The sequence below is a fragment of the Agelaius tricolor genome, unplaced genomic scaffold, assembly GCF_023055355.1.
Source record: "Agelaius tricolor isolate 1412-34295 unplaced genomic scaffold, bAgeTri1.0.p SCAF_6, whole genome shotgun sequence".
NCBI classification, from domain to species: Eukaryota; Metazoa; Chordata; class Aves; order Passeriformes; family Icteridae; genus Agelaius; species Agelaius tricolor.
The window spans coordinates 50,609,972-50,629,134 of record NW_027269266.1 but is presented as its reverse complement, the minus strand read 5'-3'; the positions used below and the strand labels follow the sequence as shown (position 1 = coordinate 50,629,134).

Sequence of the window (19,163 nt, the reverse complement as noted above, 5' to 3'; positions counted from 1 at the left end):
GGGTGACCAGCACTCATCCTTCCTTACTGAAGCGAGTCACCTTTTCTTGAATGTCCTGACAGTTGCCTGAGGCTCTGCCCCACTGGGATTACAGAACATTTCAGTGCCTCTGAGATACTTTTGCTACAGTGGCCCTTTTATATCACATTTGCCCTCCAAAGGATGCTTTCTTCCTGCTCTTATCATTTGCTTTCAGCTACACTGCAAAGGAGGCCACTTTTATGGCACAGAGCAAAAATTTCATCTCATAGACCTCACAAATATAGTCCGACAATCAATTAACCAAGGGTCTTGTCCAGTTTTCTCATTACTTGCTCTCCATGTTGTTTGCCCAGAAACATACCATAAGACATGGACTTGAGCAAACACCTGAGTCCTCTGGAGAGGTAAAGTCCAAATCTGGTCACCCTCTCAGTCCAAGTCTGCTCTAACCCATGCTTATGCAGTGGGAGATGCAGAAACTGGAGCCAAGGCACTATATCAGAAGGCATTCAGAGCTGATATCTTATGTGGACTCCCTCTAAAGTCAGGAGATGGGAGTGTTTTCAAGGAACAGTTCATCTCACCTGATCACAGACTTTAGAAATAGCTCAGCTGAGTCACAGCTGGTACATTTTGGTTTGTGTGCATCCACCATAAGGACTCTGTGAAGATTATATGGAGAGCTGGAGCCTACATGAAGCTAGATGTGGGCACTGTGATTTTAAAACAAGATGAAAACATGTAAGGTCAGTAAGATGACTCATGCCATCTGAGCTCCAGCCAGCAATGCGGTAAGAAAGCCTGAGAGCAACAGTTTGCTATTTGTAGTCCAGGTCCTCCTTTTGCAGTATATTTATATAGTCAGGTTCTATGTAAGGGTTTCGGAGCTTACTGAGGACATTCCTGCCTGCAGACAGTCAGCAGTCACAGACTCTGCAGCATTTCTGCAGAGCTCTCTTTGCACTCCTTCTGGGGTGCAAAGGGGTGAGAGGGAAGGGTGGACCTTGGTGCATGCACAGAAAATGCCCTGGCCTGACCCATCAAGTTCTGAAAAGGTAATTGGCCCCTTTCTGCTCTGTTTAACTTTCTTTGTGAACCTAGGCACTACTTCTGACTCAGATTCAGTTAGCCTCGAGATTTTATGTTTGTCTGCTGATCTCTGAATGAGTTGCTCTCCCTGACAGAGGCCTCCTTTCCAGGTGAAAGTTGGTAGCACTTGTTAGAAGTCTTAGAGCTCTGCATTCATTTTAGCCAGGGGAAAAAGAAAAAACTTGCTCATGGGAAATAAACACAGCTTGATCACCATGAATTATTGCCTGCATTTTTATAAAATTATGGGGTGCTGCCAAGTATACACAGTGCTAAGAAATGCATAAAATACACAGGCTGTACCTGGAGCTTCCCTAAATCCTTAGTTAAGCAACTAAATGAGTATTATTTAAAACTTGTATTTTAAATACCTGATTATGGTTTGCCCATGTTTATTTAGATTTATTTACATACTTAAGACTTCCAGGCTAAGAAAAAGTCTTATGTCATATCCTGTCAGCCTTTTAACCCTGTGACATGAGTGTAACTAACTTTACAATAAACCACAACAAATTCCCTTTTCACTTTAACTGCTGTACAAAGTGTAGAGAACTTTTAGCTCTATCAGGAGAATCCATTACTCCTTACCTGTTCCCTTACTTCTGCTCCAGATGGCTGAGGTAGTTTGGCAAATATCCCTACACTTGGGCAATGGAGCATGCAACTACCATTTGCTTATAGTGAGCAGAGATGTGCTAACACCTAAACTACATAGGTGTTAGCACATAGGCACTTGCAACAGCAACATGGCAAGGCCAGAAAAAAGGCATGGTGTAAATTTCTAAAATGAAACACTTTTCAAATAATAGCCCTAATACATGGCACTTAGAGTGCTTCTTGAAAGTACTGAGGGTAAGCAAGACTTTTTCAGGAAGGTTGAACATCCAGTAACTTCATTCTAAGTTGGTGGATTTGTTCATTAGTACCAGTTCCCTGCATGAACAGGGTAATTGTGGTGTAATATGTTCATCTAAGACTAAGAGTAAGATTACACCACTGTTTTATTTCTGGAGTGTGCACATGCGCCAGACACATTTTTCCTATCTGTATTTACTTTCGAGATCACATATGTTAGAAACTTGAGGCACCATACAGCTCAGAGACGCTGCTCTAATCCCAGATCTCCAGACAATGACCCTAAAGCGGGTTCCAAAGAGACTGCCAGCTTTGCAGATCTGTCGGTGTAAATCTGCATCATGGGTTCTTCCAAACTGGTATAACTTGTCATATAAATAGCAGGTTCAATCACTTGTTCATCAAGGTTGAGTTTTACTCTTCCTATATAATATGGAAAGCTTTGTCCCAAAATGAAGGTGTTACTCATTTAACTGGTTGCCAGAGTAGGGATGGTTGGAGAATTTTTGCACCTACAGCCTCTTCTGAAGCAGGAATCCTCTCTTCACCTCTTCTGTGTCATGTAGGCATGGCCCAAAACAGACCTGTGCTAAGAACTAGCAGTGCTTTCTACTATAACTATAGGAGGCAACAGTTCAGTCTTCTTAAATCCTCGGCTGGAAAAAGTGTTTGGTGCCTACAAATGCCACTGTCCCACCTTGTGACTGCACTCCTCACCTGGCAAAAACTCCTGCCAGTTCCAAGATTATGTCTGTTTGAGTATCAAGTAAGTAAGGACATCAGTGTGTATCCCAGGGATTCAAATAATCACATTTGACGCAATGAGGTCACTTTCCCCAACAGTGCTGAGCTGCAACTACTCTTTCATCAGAAGAGATTTTCATTCAGCAGTGTAGTATGTGTTATGTATGATGCAGATTACCAGTGCTAGTAAATATCTGATCTTTTGTAAGAGAATTCTGTTCTTCTCTGTTGGATGATCAAGTATTTAATCACCACAGAGTTCCATATTCTAATTTAAAAAAAAAGATTGTGACTACAAAGGACTTTATTCTCATAATTTCCTTCTTTACCAATGGACTGAGTGCATGGACTTTGCTGTCTCTTACCAACCATCTTCTCTTTCCTCTTCAATACAACAGCAGTATCAGCTACAAATCTACATTCATCTGTTTAACACTGATTCCCAGACAGCATGTAAGTGTTCCCTCTTACAGGCAGAAGGAACAAAAGCTACTATTTGTGGGTTCTCAGATTGATCAAGGGGGGTTTGTGGGCTCATTTAACGAAAGCAAGGTGAACAGAACTGCCCAGTTTCTGCCTGGCAGGCGTGATTATGTTAGAATGTAAGCCTTACTTTAGTAGATAGTTTCAAGCTATAATTAAGATAGCAGGGGGTTCTGTGCCCACTTTAACTGCCTTTGGATTCTCATCTTTATGGGGAATAAGAGAACTGACAAAGAAAAGAAGAATGCAAAAATCTTAAAAGCTTATAATTTTTAGAAAGAATTCTTAGAAGAAAAGAAATAGCATAGCACTGTGAACAATGAGCAAGATTCAAGGTTCAAGCCCACCAAAACTGTATTAAGTAATAGAGACAGACTGCCAGGAAGAATGAAATTTTAAGTGGTCAATTTACTGCTTAACTTACTGGAGGATGAGGGCATACGAGGGTCAGAGTTGATTTACATTACTTTATCTTGCATTTTCTTCTGGAGAAGCCAGAATCCTTCCCATAAAAGCTCTTACCAATGTAATTCTTATTCCAGGCCTTACATTCCCTGAACACCCTCTCAAATGTCAGCAGGCTTATGTGGTAGGAGGCTTAAATCAAGGGAAGAAATATTTTCTCTTTGCTGTGACTAGTTCTTGCACTACTGATGTGATGTTTTCACCCCAGTATGTGTGGCAAGTGTTCTCTGGTTATGCTTACTGTAGTCACTCTCACTGGGATCAGTAGTAGGAGGCCAACATAATTCAGGAGGAATTTACCCCTTTGGAGGATGGAGCACAGTTAGACAACATTGGGCATTATGGAAAGTATCACTGATTCTTAATTGCCCTGTGTACTGCAGTATCACACAATATATGATAAAAAACAGACAGTTTTGCACATAATTATCCTTATTTAAGACTGAGTGGGCTTCACAGGCATCACTGGAGTTGCAGTAGATCCACACTTGTTTCACAAACCAGAATATGAACTCAGGTTTTGCCCTTGGCAATCTATTGTGGTTTGCACCATAAGTAGGTAGAAGTGTAAACTTTACCTGGATAGTGCTTCTGAAATGCTCTTTTCATTTCAAATTTGATCACCTTTCTTTGAAGTGCAAGGATTTTTTTCTGTGAAGTTGTTGAGATGGGGAACACGAGAGTGTTGTTTAGCAAAATGTTTCAGTGTTTCTAGACATTTTAACATTTTTTTTTCCTTTCTTTGCTCCCCACAATAAATTCCTTGAGACCTTCTACAGAAGAGCCCATATCTGTAAACATCATAGTAAGAAAAGGAATGTATCTTTTTTCTGAGTTTGGCTAGGTCAAGGATGTCTAAAAGTCAACAGCATTGAAAGGTTGTTTCACAACCAGTGTGAAACCAGATGGATAATGATCACTCAAGATAAATGTCTGCAAGAAAGTAAACACCAGAGTCAGTGGCTGTGGATATGGCTGTACCACACAAGAGGATGCACAGCAGCAATGTCTGAGATGCTGTTGTCTCAAACAGTTAAATATACCATGGTTAAATACCATACAGAGGTCTGGTTCTGTAAAACTGCTTTGGAGGAACTCACACCTGAACCACCATGGCTGTGCCACTTCCAATTCTGGAGCCCAGCAGCTGAGCTCCTCAAGACTGGCTATCTCTGCATGGGGTTGTCTTGCCTGTGATAAACATGTTCTGAATGGACTATGAGAATCCTCTTAATTAACTCCCAGTGGTTGATAGTATTGCCAATGGATTGTAGAAACAATTTATGTTACCAAAGATTGTTGAGATGAACAATAAATACTGCAGGGCTACTCATGGATAATACACATGAGCTGCCATGTTTAATTTCAAGAGATGAATTAAGTAACAGCTTTCTTAATGTTCATTTTTCACTAACTCAGGCATTCCAAGCTCATTTCCACAAATTCTGTGTTTATTGTATTCACTTCTGAGACTAACCAGCTACCAAATCTTCATTCAGAAAGGGGAAAAAGAATGGTAGAAGCTCTCCTAATTGAAATTCTGTAATGCAGTGAAGATTATGTGCCTCTGGATATTTCAGTTGCCTGATTGCTTTTAATGATTCACCACTGGTGCTTGATAAAGCTCTTCCTCTGAATCTACGAGTCTCAGGCCAGCCCATCTAGTACCAGTACATCTTTCTCACTTTGTGGGTGGCCTAAGAGATGACTAGTGTGGCTTCATGTTATTTTCTCCAAGATACCTCTGCTGCTTCAGTGTAAGAGAAATAGGATTTAGTTAAAGTTTGAGATAGAAGAGCTCAAAGTAAAACAACTCCATGGCTTCTAAAAATACTAGGGGCCAGAAGCTCAGACATTGTTTAGCCATTGAGGCTACATTTCCTTCTGTAAAGTTTTGTCAATTCACATTTATCCCAGTGAGCAAGAGGAAATAGAAATATTGCTATCATTATGTAAAACTCTAAAAGCTGACTGAAAAAAAACTGAAACAATTTTACTGAAAATGTGCCCCTCCCACGTCCATTTGTTGAATGAGCTGTGCAGTTTCCCAGTCAGTTGAAATGGCTGAACTGTTGGGGCAGGAGCTGTTTCTTTACTCCACATTTGTAAAGCACCTCCCACAGTGAAGGGCTGTCTGCCTCTGGGTCTAATTGCTGCTGCCAGAAAAGCTGCAACAGGGTAAAGGCACGCATGGAACCCATTCCATAGCTTTTTTTGAAGGTGCTGCCAATGTAAATATAAGGTTAGGTAAATGTAGTGGTAAAACTGGGGAAAGAGATGGTCATCAAGTTTGCAGCTTGCTCTGCACAGAATATTTTGCTTTTGTCTTGGATACTACAAATAAATAACATTTAAAGGCCAGACTTGCAGCAGATGGCCAACAGCTGACTTGCTGAATATTTTCAGCAGCCTTCCTTCCTCAGTTAGCAGATCCCTGAATGGTCTTTTTGCAGGCCTGCCTCACTGCAAACACATGCTCAGCCCATTCTGTCACTGTATTCCATCACATTGTGTTTGTCCACTGCTGCAAAACTTATTGACAGATCATGTTGGATGTACAGATGAGTGCCATTTTGTTAAAAAATCTTGAAGCATCCAAAATTATAGTAATGACCTTCTTTATCAGGCCCTAAACCCCAGCTCCTCAGTGACCTCCGGCATTCTTCTCCATCAAGATCCGTACAAGAGCCCTGCAACATCCGAAGGAGGAATATCAGATCTTATGTTGATACTTAGCTCGTGTCTTCTGTATAACATATTCAGGTGCATATGCACATACATTTCAGTACCTCATATTTTGGCGGAATTAAAAAGTTTTACTTTGAGTGAACTTGAATGTCTTGAGTCTCAGTAGAAGCTAGCTTTCTCAATTCTTATTTTCTCAAGTTTCTTAGATTCAGCCTAACATGTAGCATATTTTCCTTTTACAGGGCACACACATGTTTCAACCGTTTGGATCTTCCACCTTACCCTTCATATTCTATGCTGTATGAAAAGCTGCTGACAGCTGTTGAAGAAACTAGCACCTTTGGACTTGAATGAGGGGGTTCGTCACTTCTGGTGTTTTTATGGCAGATGATGTCACCTTTCCTGTCCACCGTCATTTGATCTTGGTTTCCCATGTTTTTATTTTTGAAAACAAAACAAAAATCAAGATTAACAAAAGCCGTGCATGAAGAACTGCCACCCTCTATGATCTAACCTTCATGCTTTCATCCTCTGTTTCCAATGGACTGCTAGTCTGTATGCAATAGAAAATCAACTGTCTCAAGGTTTCTGTATATCTCTACATACCTCCATTAATAACAATGAAAATACAAATGCAAGTTACACTACACTTGACCAAATGTTAATAAATGTTTACTTCCACCTACGTTGATTAAAAAAATTAAAAACAAACTTCATCAAGCATTCCAAGCTTTTATATACCCATATCTTCTAAATCAATTCATAGCCCATCTTACTTCTTAATCGTTGAATCCAGTACTAGGAGCTGGTCAAATATATCATCATCCATCCCTATTTTCCCTGTATGTATTGTCCATCTGAAAGACACCTATGAGCAAAACTGAAATTTTTATATATGAACTCATGATCCACATCAGTTGTATCAGCTGGAACTGGCCCAGATACACGGTGCAGATAAGACCTTCAAAAAGTAAAAAAAACCACCACCAACCTGTAATGCAATGCAAAGCATAACAGCGATTGTTATGATTGTTGCTTGCCAGTACTGGAGAGAACTTGCACTTCAGAGCTATCGGGAGGGGCATCTCCATTGTAATGTTTACCACACAAGAAGCACAAGGTTGTGCACACTCAAGAAGGATGTTTTATTATGTAGCATAAAGGACAAGGCTCCCTTACCTTAGTATTGTATATGACAAGGAAAAGGGGAAGTAAGAAGAATGTTCTACTCTTATGAATACCCTTGGGTTCTGTTTACCAGATCTTTGTTTTCTGATGTTTAAAATGTTTGTTTCCAAATGACAAGTCTAGACAATCCCATCCCCTGTGTCAGAAGCCATTTATTTTCTGTTAGGTTGGGCTAATCCATGGTTGCTGGGGGCGGTTGTCAGTTCTGTTGTTTCTCTTTTCTTGTTCAGTGGAATAGTCCATATCCTCAAGAGTGATTGGTTGTAGACAGAATTTTTTTGTCTGGGGTCTGTCAAATGAGAAGCTGCAGTGAATGAAGGTGTTTGTCAGGTATGAAGGGAACTGTAACTCTCTGGGTGTTAAGATTTTTCTGTACATCCTCTTGGAGGAAGCCCAAAGGCCCTCCAGTCATTCTAAGTACCACTAAACTAAAGATCTTGCTCTTGTTACTGCAGACATAAGCCTCTTCAGTTTGGTGTACTTTCCAACTCTGAATCTGGAGGGAAAAAAAGGAAAACAGCAGTAGGCTTGTCTTTGGATGGATTTTGCTGAGGCTGTTACAGTCAAACTACTGCTCTGATTACATTCTAGTTATTAATCTTTGCTGCCCTTGTTTTCCAAGACCAATCTCAGATTGAAAGTGTTTGTCTTAACTGGGAAATAGAAATACAAAGTATCTTCTGACACTAAATATGTTAAAGGATGCAAGAAATGCAAAGTGACAGATTTGTGAAGGTACGTGAGAAGGTACCATCATAGTGTTCAACACTATGAAGTACAACACCCCCTTGAGGGCTTGTTACTGGTAGTTTTGTGTTAGTTATGCTTTAGATCACTGTAAAATCAGGAGACCAGTTTTAGATCTAACACATCTATTTCGTCCTAAGTTTTCTCACCAGAGGAAATAAAATTGGACTCTGCATTCTCGCATATATTTATGGTGGTTATACAGAACCTCATCACATTTGAAAAACTGCATTCTGAGAGCTTTAGATCTTTCTCCTGCTTTTATTCTTAGGTCAGTAGGTATTTGAAAGGTGATGGATCCAAAAATATATTTCTAAGCAAAAAAAAAAAATTTTTTTTTTGTTACTGGTACATAAAAATCTGAAATACTTAAATTGCCCCTTCATTTGATTTCTGTGGCATTTCAGCAACTTTTATGCTAATTTACTGTGTGGCTTTTACTGAGAATCTGTTTTATTATGTTGTTGTTTAATATTACCGTTGCAAACAGAGGCTGCAGCTACAGGCCAGCTTCATTGTACCCCACACTGAAAATGATATTTAGTGTTTCCATGAATGAGCTCTCAGGTATTGATTCTATGTGACCAGCCCACTGCACAAGAGAGATGGAAAAATTAATGTTTTTCTCAGAGCATCTGTCATGTGCATATGAATTTCATCAGGACAAGTCACACCAGGAACATGAAATCTTCCAATGTATGTAATTCCTGCCGCTTCACCTCTGGCCCCCAAATCCAGTGATTCTTGTATGGTTCCCAATTTATTCCTGATGATGTTATAAAGTTACCTGTACTATGTCAAATGCTGGATGTCTTCCAACATAAGAAGAAAGAGAAGCATCCAACTGGTTTGTCCATGTTTGGCCAAGGAAAATAAAGAGCTGTCTCAATAACATAGTAAAAAAGTGGGGAAAAAATCAATCTTTACAACACTGTATAGTTAAATTTTTTTAAGTATTTTAAAACTATATTTTATTACAAAAAAGTGAAACTATTTTTTGTAGCATAATAAAAGATGTTTGTATTTCAGAGACAGCATCAAGCACCACTAAATTAAATACAGAAGGCTTTCTCCTGAAATTCTTCTTCACAACACTTTCTGGCAGTCATCACACACTAAACTAGATTATGTTTGGCAGATGCCATCTCAAGCACCTTGTGTGTTGCTCCTCTGGGAAACACAGAGCATAGCCAGCTACTTCCCATCAAAATCCTTGATCCAAGTTGTCTTTCAAGCACACAGCCTAATATTTTTTAAAAGCTGCTTTCTAAGTTGACAAAGTCATGCAGATTTCCTTGAAAGTTTTTTTGATCTAAGGCCAGGAATAGAGATGGTTGACTGTTTTCATAAAGCAAAGCAAAGAGAAAGAAAATGCCATGTGTGGCATTTCCTGCATTCTGCCATTCCAGCCCTCTCCCTCTCTCTTCCCAAAACCTACTCCAATAGGTTTTCAAACTCCTACATCATCTTTCTGATACCCAGATCAACATTTCACAGTATTTCTCCATTCCTTGTGTCATGCCATGGGCAGAATCCAGTCTCAGCTGGGAGTGAGGGGGAAGCCATGCATCTGCAGAGTCAGAGTGAGGCAGTGAATGGTGCTCACAGGAGAGAGGGAGGAACCTACCTCCCTCAGCCTGTTATTTAACCTGCCCATTATGCAATTAATTGACTTTGTGCATATGCAAGACATACCCTTCCTAGTTCATCTGTTGATTCAAGTGCTGTTACTCCCTGGGTCTTCATCTTCATTTGTAAAACACTGACTGCTGATTACAGAAATTCTGGTTTCCTTGTTTCCCACAGGAAAGAATAGAAGATATTCCATAGGGCAGATTTACAGTGAAATAATCTTTCCAGCTCTTCCACCTGGTGGTGGCTAGATTAGGATACAATATCAACATCATTAGATTTTTAAAATGCGAGTGAAAATGGAAAAGCCAATCTGACAGCTTTCATGAATTCTAGTTTTTGATTGGAGCAATGAATACTGGCAATGGTTTCAGAGGGCCCATACGTTTTTGAAAATTATTGTCATGATGGTATTAATGGTAAAGGGAGGGAAGGGGGTATTTCTGGTTTTGAAATCCTGTTAGCATTAATCTGGAGATAAGAGAATGGAAGTAGGTATTTTAAATCATCAGTAGGTCTTCCAGCTTGAAGTAGTCTCACTGACTGTTCAACCACATGAGCAATGCAGGATTTGATCCAGTATAAACATCTGTGTCTTAGTGTTAACAGCGTCAGGTCTAAACCTTACAAATGCTGTCACTTCAGTCTGCAATAAGTTACATAAGTGTTCAGTTTCAGTCTGTGCATATTCAAAACTTGACTTTTATGTTCCAGAGAGGTCCATGGCTATCACAAGGCAAGAAGTGAGTGGTCCAAACTACATCTAACGTCTAATGGAGAAATCATGAGTTTTGTACAGGTCTGACACGGGGGAATTTTTACACCCAGTTTGCTCAAGTGCCCATGAACTTTTGAATGAACTGTAGCTGAGGTTTGAGCTCGTAGTCTAGTCTGAGAGATGGCCTGTGGGGAGGGGAGTGTTTGTTGGGATTGTGTTTTGTTGTTCGAGTTTCACTGTAACAAATAGTTGACATACCTCTAGTTGGAAACACTAGGATACTGAATTTGAACATGAAAATCGAAACTGAAATAAGCTAAAATATAAATGCACAGGGGACAGGTTAAACTCGTCCTTCACTATTAATCCTTTGACAGTCCATGGAATTTCAGAAGAACAAATTTGACTGGAGATCTGTTTAATTTCGGTTGAAATGATATTTGCCCTGTCTCCATAGTAATAGGGATTCCCAGTCAAGATTAAATGCTTTCAGTCAAATGCAGACCAACAGATCTTTCTACAACAAATGCGGTGCTTTTTTATTATTCTTGCTGTACCTCAGTGTTCATTTTGAAAAGATAAAACTACTGCAATACACTAAATCTGGGATAGATTTTCCAGTTATCACAAGGTCCAAAAGATTGGATTGTTACTTTCTCACTAGTGAGTCATGTAGTTCTTTTGTTCCCGTAGAAAAACAGATTCCTGTAGATAGTAGATACTAGGTATAGTAAATATTGTACCATTAGCCAAATTCCCTGCAGCTTCCGATTTATCTAACGGAAATGTCTGTTACGGTTTTTGTTAAAGACTACATAAAGTCAGTGGCAGGAAAGGTCCTCATTATTGGACTGATTTTGCTTTTATTGACAGAAAAATGTCACATGATACTCAGGCTGTGCTTTCTATTCAACCATATCACTATGGAGGAATGTCAATAAAATCACTTTGTTATGGCATTGTGTGGACTGTCTATTACAAATAAACTATTTCATAGAGGGTGGAAACTGGCATTGTCAAAGCCCACTAATTTCCTGAAAATTGCAGTTTCAGGATCATGTCCTTTCCCACTATTGTATTCAGGCCCTTGCGCTGCTTTTAATCAATTTTTCAGGGCATGTGTCTAAAACTTGGGGTTCTCCTCACAGGTTTGCATGACCCTGCCTTGAGAGCATGGGAGCTTATTTCTCGCTGTAGGAGATGTCTGGTCAAACAGAGGGACAAAAGCAGTGTGTATGCCACTCACACATCCTTTGCTTCTAAGTATAATTACTGCATCATAGGGATGAAATGCAACTGCAAGGACGATTTCTTAATAGCATATGCTGGGTCTGCACTGTGTTGACAGCAAATACATAGCAAGGTGCCCCAGCATCTCAGTATGTCACACCCATTTCTCTCCTGCTCGTCAGTGTAATCTCTGGCGTGTTTCATTAACACATTCCAGGATAGATTACCACGCCTCAGATACACCGTCAGCAGACACCTTCCTCACCATACCTGTTTTCTTACATAAATGGCACCTCATGAGGGATTGTGGTACTATAGGAAGGATGGGAAAGCTCAAATATGAGGCACTGTTTCTATAAGGAAAAATATAAATCCATGGAAGATACTGCAATAGAAGTGGTGAGCATATCTTGCACAAGACAAATCAGTAACAAATGTGAAACTGTGTGACTCTGAGAACTCCTGAGAGCTCCTCTGGAGCCAGCACTGCATTTCACTCCATATGGAGGAGCACAGGTCCACAAGGCCCAGTGCTGGCTCTCCTTCAGCAGGGATGGTGGTGCTGGTGGCAAAAGTAGCACCCACCCATGCACATGCTCAAGAAATCCAGGTCTCATAGCTCAGCCTTTATTCATATCCTGTGTGTGTGATTGTGCACGGGTGTGAGGAAGGAGAGAGAGGGCATTTTGGCACTAAGCTGGATTTCTATGCATTGCTCGCATATAAAGGAAGGGAAAATCCATATGGATTAAAAAGCAGCGAGATGAGCTGCTGATCATTAGGGTGCATCAGAGGTGTCAGTTTCTGCAACAGTGATCTGTGTATGTGGCTGGAACCATGCCTTTTACCAGAATCCATTCCATGATTCCATTCAAATTCTGTGAACCCATGGATACTATGAACCCTTCAAAGCCAAGTTGGATACAGTCTTAAGAAATCTGGTCCAGTGGGAGGTGTTCCTGCCCATGGCAGAGAGGGTTGGGACCAGTTGGTCTTTAAGGTCTATTCCAACCCCTTAACATTCTATGATTCTATGACAAATAACTGAATTTCGGATAAAATAGAGCAGCAGTCCAAGTGACGCCTCCATGGGTACATCCAGCATCTCTCTTGGCATTCTAACAAATCTGTAATACTTCTGTAGGATATTAAAAATCAATAACAATCTTTTCCTGCCTTGTGGTGGCAGTGTCATAGTTTTTTCTACAAAAGACAATAAATCCACATGCAGCCTGTTGTTCATCCGTGTACAAGAGGCCAAAGAGAACAAAGGCACAAAGCATCTGCTGTGTCTCCTCGAATCATAAATCTTCCTTGAGCTGCAAAGACACTCTTACTATTTTTTAAATTTAACTGTGGAAAACTCAAAAATCATTTTTGACTGAAAATATCTTTCATGGATCAATCAAGATGAAGCATGTGTGGCTGTGTTTAGTTTCTACTCTCTTGAAACTAAATTTAGAAGAAAAATACCCACTGTATTATTCTACCTGAAATGCGAGCCTTGGTTCTTATTTGTATTATGCTTTGATGTAAAGCAGATTTATATTGTTTTAATTGAGGTGTGAATGAAGCTCATCCCCACAATGCTGTATTACAGCTCTTTGAGATTGGATAGAATAGAAGTCACTGGAACACACAAACAGTGCAAGTAATGGGGTTTACTTTTCCTGGACTTGTGGCATGTAGGATTTCATATAGTTAATTAACTGCTATGGTACAAGAAAATAATGGGGCTGCATGGGGAGTTTTCTGTACCAATCATAAGCAATAGTAGCACTGAGGTAACTTGCCCTTCCTTTTGTGAAGAGTAATACGCTTCAGGAGCATTTTAATTTTTGATTTTTTCAATATGAAACTAGAAGACTGGTTTGGGTTATCTTTGTTTCCCACTTACAAAATAAACCAGTTGGAAGGAAAAAGTAATTCTGTAAATACTCTGCAGTGTGACACTGAAAATGTGTCCAGCCAGTTTCAAAATGGACCACAGACAAGAACTGTAAAAGTGTTGTTGGATGTGATTTCCTAATGCTGGTTTTCCAAGATCAAAACAGCATACAAAAATAAACTGCACATGCTCCAGTTTTTCTGTTTTCAGCACTTCATATGCTCCAGTCTGTAGACAAAGCAATACAGGTTCCCTACCAGCATGCCACATGAAGTCATTGTGTTTAGGTTACAGCTTTGCAGAAATGCAGCTGGGGCAGCACAGGAATCTGCTTAGGAACTTTGTTACAAGCTGTGATTTGACTTCAGTACCTCTAAGGTATGTCTTGATACTGAAGTGCAATCAGTGACTTTTCAAGAATGACTGAAATTAGTAATAGATATTGCTAAATTAGATTATACTTACAATGTGTGAGGATATGTTTACTGACAGCTTTGGCATCTTTGGCAATGGAAAATAGGCTTCCCTGCTTTAGGTATGTAAGTTAACAGCATTAGTGATATGTGCATTGATTATCAGAACTGGGACCTTAGAGTTTAACCCCTACTTCTATAGTTTGTAAAGCCCTGACATGACTTTTGAACACCATCACTGTGCTTCAGCAATGTCCTCCAAATGTACAAACAGAAACAGTTTGGGGTCTGGACACAGCCATAAAATAAATAGTGATGCATCTTGGATTTTGTAAAATACAGTCTACCAACTTTGTAAAAGGTGAATTTGTGTTTGGGACTGCCTGGCCACTGCAGAGAAGCTGTGAAACTGATCTGTGGAGCACCCAATGTAGTGCATGGGGACCCATATGATGTGTTTTTCAACTGGTAAGTTAATATTATAATAACATTATAATATATATATATATATAACATTATAATAACATATGTAAAATTCCCATTCAAATGAGAATTTCTGCAAAATATGAACCTGTGAGAGTATTTGAAATGGTTACTGATAGATTCCCTAAGCCCAAGTTTATTCATCTGTCTTAGAAATTATGAAATCAAACCCTATGAGGAAAAAGAGGAATAAATCTTATTGTAACATGAGCAGCAGTTTATATTAAATCTCTCATGAATATAAAAATAATTCAGCAAGGTGGCAGTAATGATGCTTACTGCTGCCACTTAGTGGAGCCATGCCTTCCTCCCTTAAACTAGAAAAAAAGATTAATAACACTTTTTGCTGCAGGTGGTAAGAAACATCCATTTGTACAGAAGTATAGGAGGGGGCAGTTTTTCAGTGCTGCTGGGTACTCAGAGTTCTTGTGTAAGTGCTGTTATGTGATGACAAGAGGCATTTTTGTACAGGAGCAAAACCCCTGAGGTGAGGAACATGTACTCTTCCTGTTGCCTCACAGATAAAACCACCACATCAAGAAATAAGTAGGTTCAATGCAGAATAACTAACTTCAGAATGGAATTTCAGCAGCCTGCAGAAATTCCAGCCACAGATGATCATGGTTCTCTATCAGTACAGAAGTTGAAAGGATGAGTTTAACAATTCAAAATGGAAAACTATCTTAAATTATATGTGCTGAGCTACAGATGGTAAGATTTTATATTTCCATAACAAATTGACCATGAGGATGATGATGATTTCATGTGTCTTCTCTATCATGTATGAGCTGCCCAAATACATTTTTATTGGGAAAAGAAAACATCCTGTGATGATCAAGCTAGAGTAAGATTGATACAACTGAACAAAACTTATGTCACTATGCAACACTTTCGATCCACCTCTTCAGGACAGAATAGAAATCACTCCAGTGATTTAGAAATAGAAATCACTCCAGTGATTTAGAATAGAAATCACTCCAGTGCATGCAGACATAAATTTAAAGGGACATTGTTTTTGACAGAATACCTGTGGTGGTGTCTTTCACCTCACCTCCTGCTTCTTAGCTTGCAGGCCAAACACAGCTCATGAGAATGAACTCCTTGGATGCTTCTGCGGAAAGAAAAAAATATATACTGAAACATCAAAGAGTTAGTTATCTGTACCAGCAGAAATTAATTTTTGCTATGCCATCTGAGTGCAACTGAACATACAGCAGCTAGTAGTATTTAAGTGATTAAACACAAATATCCAAAGAGCAGAGAAAAAGCATATACATTTTCATGTAACACATGAGAGGAGGTAACACATGAGAGAAACCAGCCTAGATATGTCTGTTAGCTTTTCTCTAGATAAGCATTGTTCATATCCACGTGTGTTTCTCCCTGTGTAGATAAGCTTATGCTGCAGAATTTAAGACTGAGATCAGTGCTGTCTTAGTGCACAGGTGAAACTACAGTGAGTCATGAAGCTTATATTTATCCTTTCTAGAGGGACAACTGAAATTAATACGTCACATATCAGCTCCACAATATTCTGGTACTACTAGGCAAAGCATTTTCTGTTCTATGGATAGTGCATAGCAAAGTGGGAAAAGATTCTGGAAGCCAACACAGCTTCACCAAGAGAGAGTGTTGCCTGACCTACCCAGTGGCCTTCTATGATGGGGTGATTCCATCAGTGGGAAAAGGAGGAGCTACAGATATCTTTTACCTGGATTTCTGTAATGCCTTTAACATGGCACCCCACAACATCCTTCTCTCCAAACTGGAGAGAGATAGATTTGATGGGTAGACTGTTAAGTGGATAAGGAATTGGTTGGACATCACATTCAGAGGGTGGTGGTCAGTGACTCAGAGTCCCAATGGACATCAGTGACAAATGATGTCACTCAGGAGCCCATATTGGAACCTGTGCTATTTCATATCTTTGTTAATGACACAGACAAAGGGATGAAGTGCACCCGCAGCAAATTTGCCAATGACACCAAGCTGAGTGGTGCAGTTGCCACACCTGAGGGTTGCCATCCACAGGTATCAGCAAGCGGCCCCACGGGAACCCCATGGGGTTTAACAAGACCAGGACAAGGTGCTGCACCTGGGTTGGGGCAAGACCCAGTACCAGCACAGGCTGGGGGATGAACAGATGGAGAGCAGCCCTGGGGAGAAGGACCTGGGGGTGCTGCTGGATGAGAGGCTGGACATGACCCAGCCATGGGCACTCACAGCCCAGAGACACAAACGTGTCCTGGGCTGCCTCCAAAGCAGTGTGGCCAGAGGGTGAGGGAGGGGATTCTGCCCCTCTGCTCCTCTCTGGTGAGAGCCCACCTGCAGTGCTGCATCCAGCTCTGGGGTCCACAACATGGACCTGCTGGAGTGAGTCCAGAGGAGGCCACAAAGCTGCTTAGAGGGCTGGAGCACTTCTGTAAAGACAGGCTGAGAGAGTGTGGTTGCTCAGCCTGGAGAAGACCTTAGAGCAGAATTCCACTACTTGAAGGGGGCTACAAGAGAGATGGGGGACAAAGAGTTTAGCAGGGTCTGTTGTATTAGGACAAGGGCTAATGGTTTTAAACTGAATGGGGGTTGTTTTAGATTAAATATAAGGAAGAAGTTTTCTACAATGAGGGTGATAAAACCCTGGCTTATGTTGGCCAGAGAAATAGTAGATATCCCATGCCTGGAAACATTCAAGGTCAGGTTGGACAGGTTGGTGAACTGATTGAGCTGAAGATGTCCCTGCTCATTGCAGGATAATAGGACTATTTGTATTCTCTGGATAATTCTTTTTAGGAATGCAACAAATCTGTCTTCCTAAGCCCAAAAGAACCCATTGCTCGATTTTAAAAGGTATTTAAGTATCTAGAAGTTATTTTAAAATACAGCCAGAGAACCTTAAATATCCCAAAGTATTCTGAGGAAGATATGTTCATATTTCAGAATGAGTAATTACACTGATTTTCATAAATGTTTAGCAGGGTTCCCCCAGAAAAATGTGATTGTGAAAGTGAGTAAAGAAGTAGAAAATGTCATGAGAATTTAGTATCTGAAACCTTCACTGATCTGAAACCACATACTTTCAAGATCCAATATACTTGTCAGGCAAAAACCTCCTCTCTGCAGTAAATGCCACTAATATCTACTTTCAGCTGTAACAATTATATAATCTCAGTTTAATCTAGATTTTAATGTTCAGCAGGAATATCCTGCCTCTGCTACAACTTTCACAGCTTTTTGAGTGGAAAGCACATTGATACCAAAAGGCTTTAACCCTCTTTAACTTGACATACTGGTTCTGGAATTTATTGCTAAACTATAGATGATTAGCAGGATGGGCCACCTCTCCTACGAAGAAAGGCTAAGAGAATTGGGATTGTTCAAGCTGAAAAAGAAAAGGCTCCAAGGTGACATAATCACCTTCCAGTACCCCACAAGAGGGAGGGACCCCACAAGAATGATGGAGTTTTTACAAGGGCATATAGTGACAGTGACAGGACAAGGGGGAATAGTTTTAAACTGGAAAGGATGTTTACATAGGACATTATGAAGAAATTCTTTACTCTGAGGGTGGTGAGACACTGGAACAGGTTGCCCAGAGAAGCTGTGGATGCCCTGTCCCTGGCAGTGTTCAAGGTCAGCTGGATGGGGCTTTGAGCAACCTGGCCTAGTGGGAGGTCTCCCTGCCCATGGCAGGGGGTTGGAACGAGGTGATCTTTAAGGTCCCTTCCAATCCAAACCATTCTGTGATTCTACTTTTTTCTGCAAATCAGATTTGGCAGTAAGCGAGTGAGGGGATTCCAGCACAATACTTGTCAGCAATTGTGCTCCCATCCCGGATCAATGACCCAGGTTTGGACTGAATCCTTTCCTGTATGTTGGCCTGTTTCCTCAATAGTCTTTTCTCCTCTGTGCCCTGGATGTTGGCAGGAGGTTACATGCCCTTAAAAGAGACACGTGGCACAGAAGTGCCTTGATAAATGACAGCCACACAGATCAGGTCTCTTTAACATGTACATTAAGTAATCGAGACACTGAAGGGATTGAGAAGTGAGCACATGCTTTTCTCAAGCCTTTTCCAGTTAGGCTCATGCCAAATCCATGAGGCAATTCCCACCAGCCTGCACAAACCGATGACTAGGAGGCAATTCCAGCACACCTCACAGAGACACCTGGATCTCAGGCACGCATGGAGGAGAGGCACCACACACGCCCCGGCTGTGGGAAAGACGTAATTGAGGCTTGTGCCTCAGACACCACAGGGACCGAGGCTTCAGCAGGTGGGCCCAGGTGCATCTGCCCCATGCAGAGCTGCTGCTGCCCCTTTCTCCTCACCCTCTGTCAGCCTTGCTTCCCAGTGTCCTGAGCCTGGATGTCCCAAATGGCCAATGCCCTCCACCTGCTGTGGGTTCACCCCAGGCTTCACACTCCCTCCCTGCTGCGCCTCGGAACACACCTGCGTGCCCACAGAGTGCGGTCCTGGGCTGGGGATCACAGAACCACAGAGTCCTTAGTGTTGGAAGGGACATCTGGAGATCACCGAGGCAGGGTCAGCTACAGCAGGTTA

The 19,163-nt window shown here is 40.9% G+C and overlaps 1 protein-coding gene across 8 annotated transcripts in view; it reads left to right on the top strand.

The window, feature by feature from the left end:
* The window catches only part of HECW1 (HECT, C2 and WW domain containing E3 ubiquitin protein ligase 1), a 251,651-nt gene extending 240,101 nt beyond the window's left edge, over positions 1-11,550 (top strand). For all 8 annotated transcript variants that reach the window (XM_071429780.1, XM_071429779.1, XM_071429774.1 and 5 more), the window contains one exon: positions 6,549-11,550. In XM_071429780.1, coding sequence (XP_071285881.1) covers positions 6,549-6,660 — 112 coding nt within the window. In that variant the 3' untranslated portion in view covers positions 6,661-11,550. The remainder of the gene's footprint in view (positions 1-6,548) is intronic.
* Positions 11,551-19,163: the final 7,613 nt, after the last annotated feature.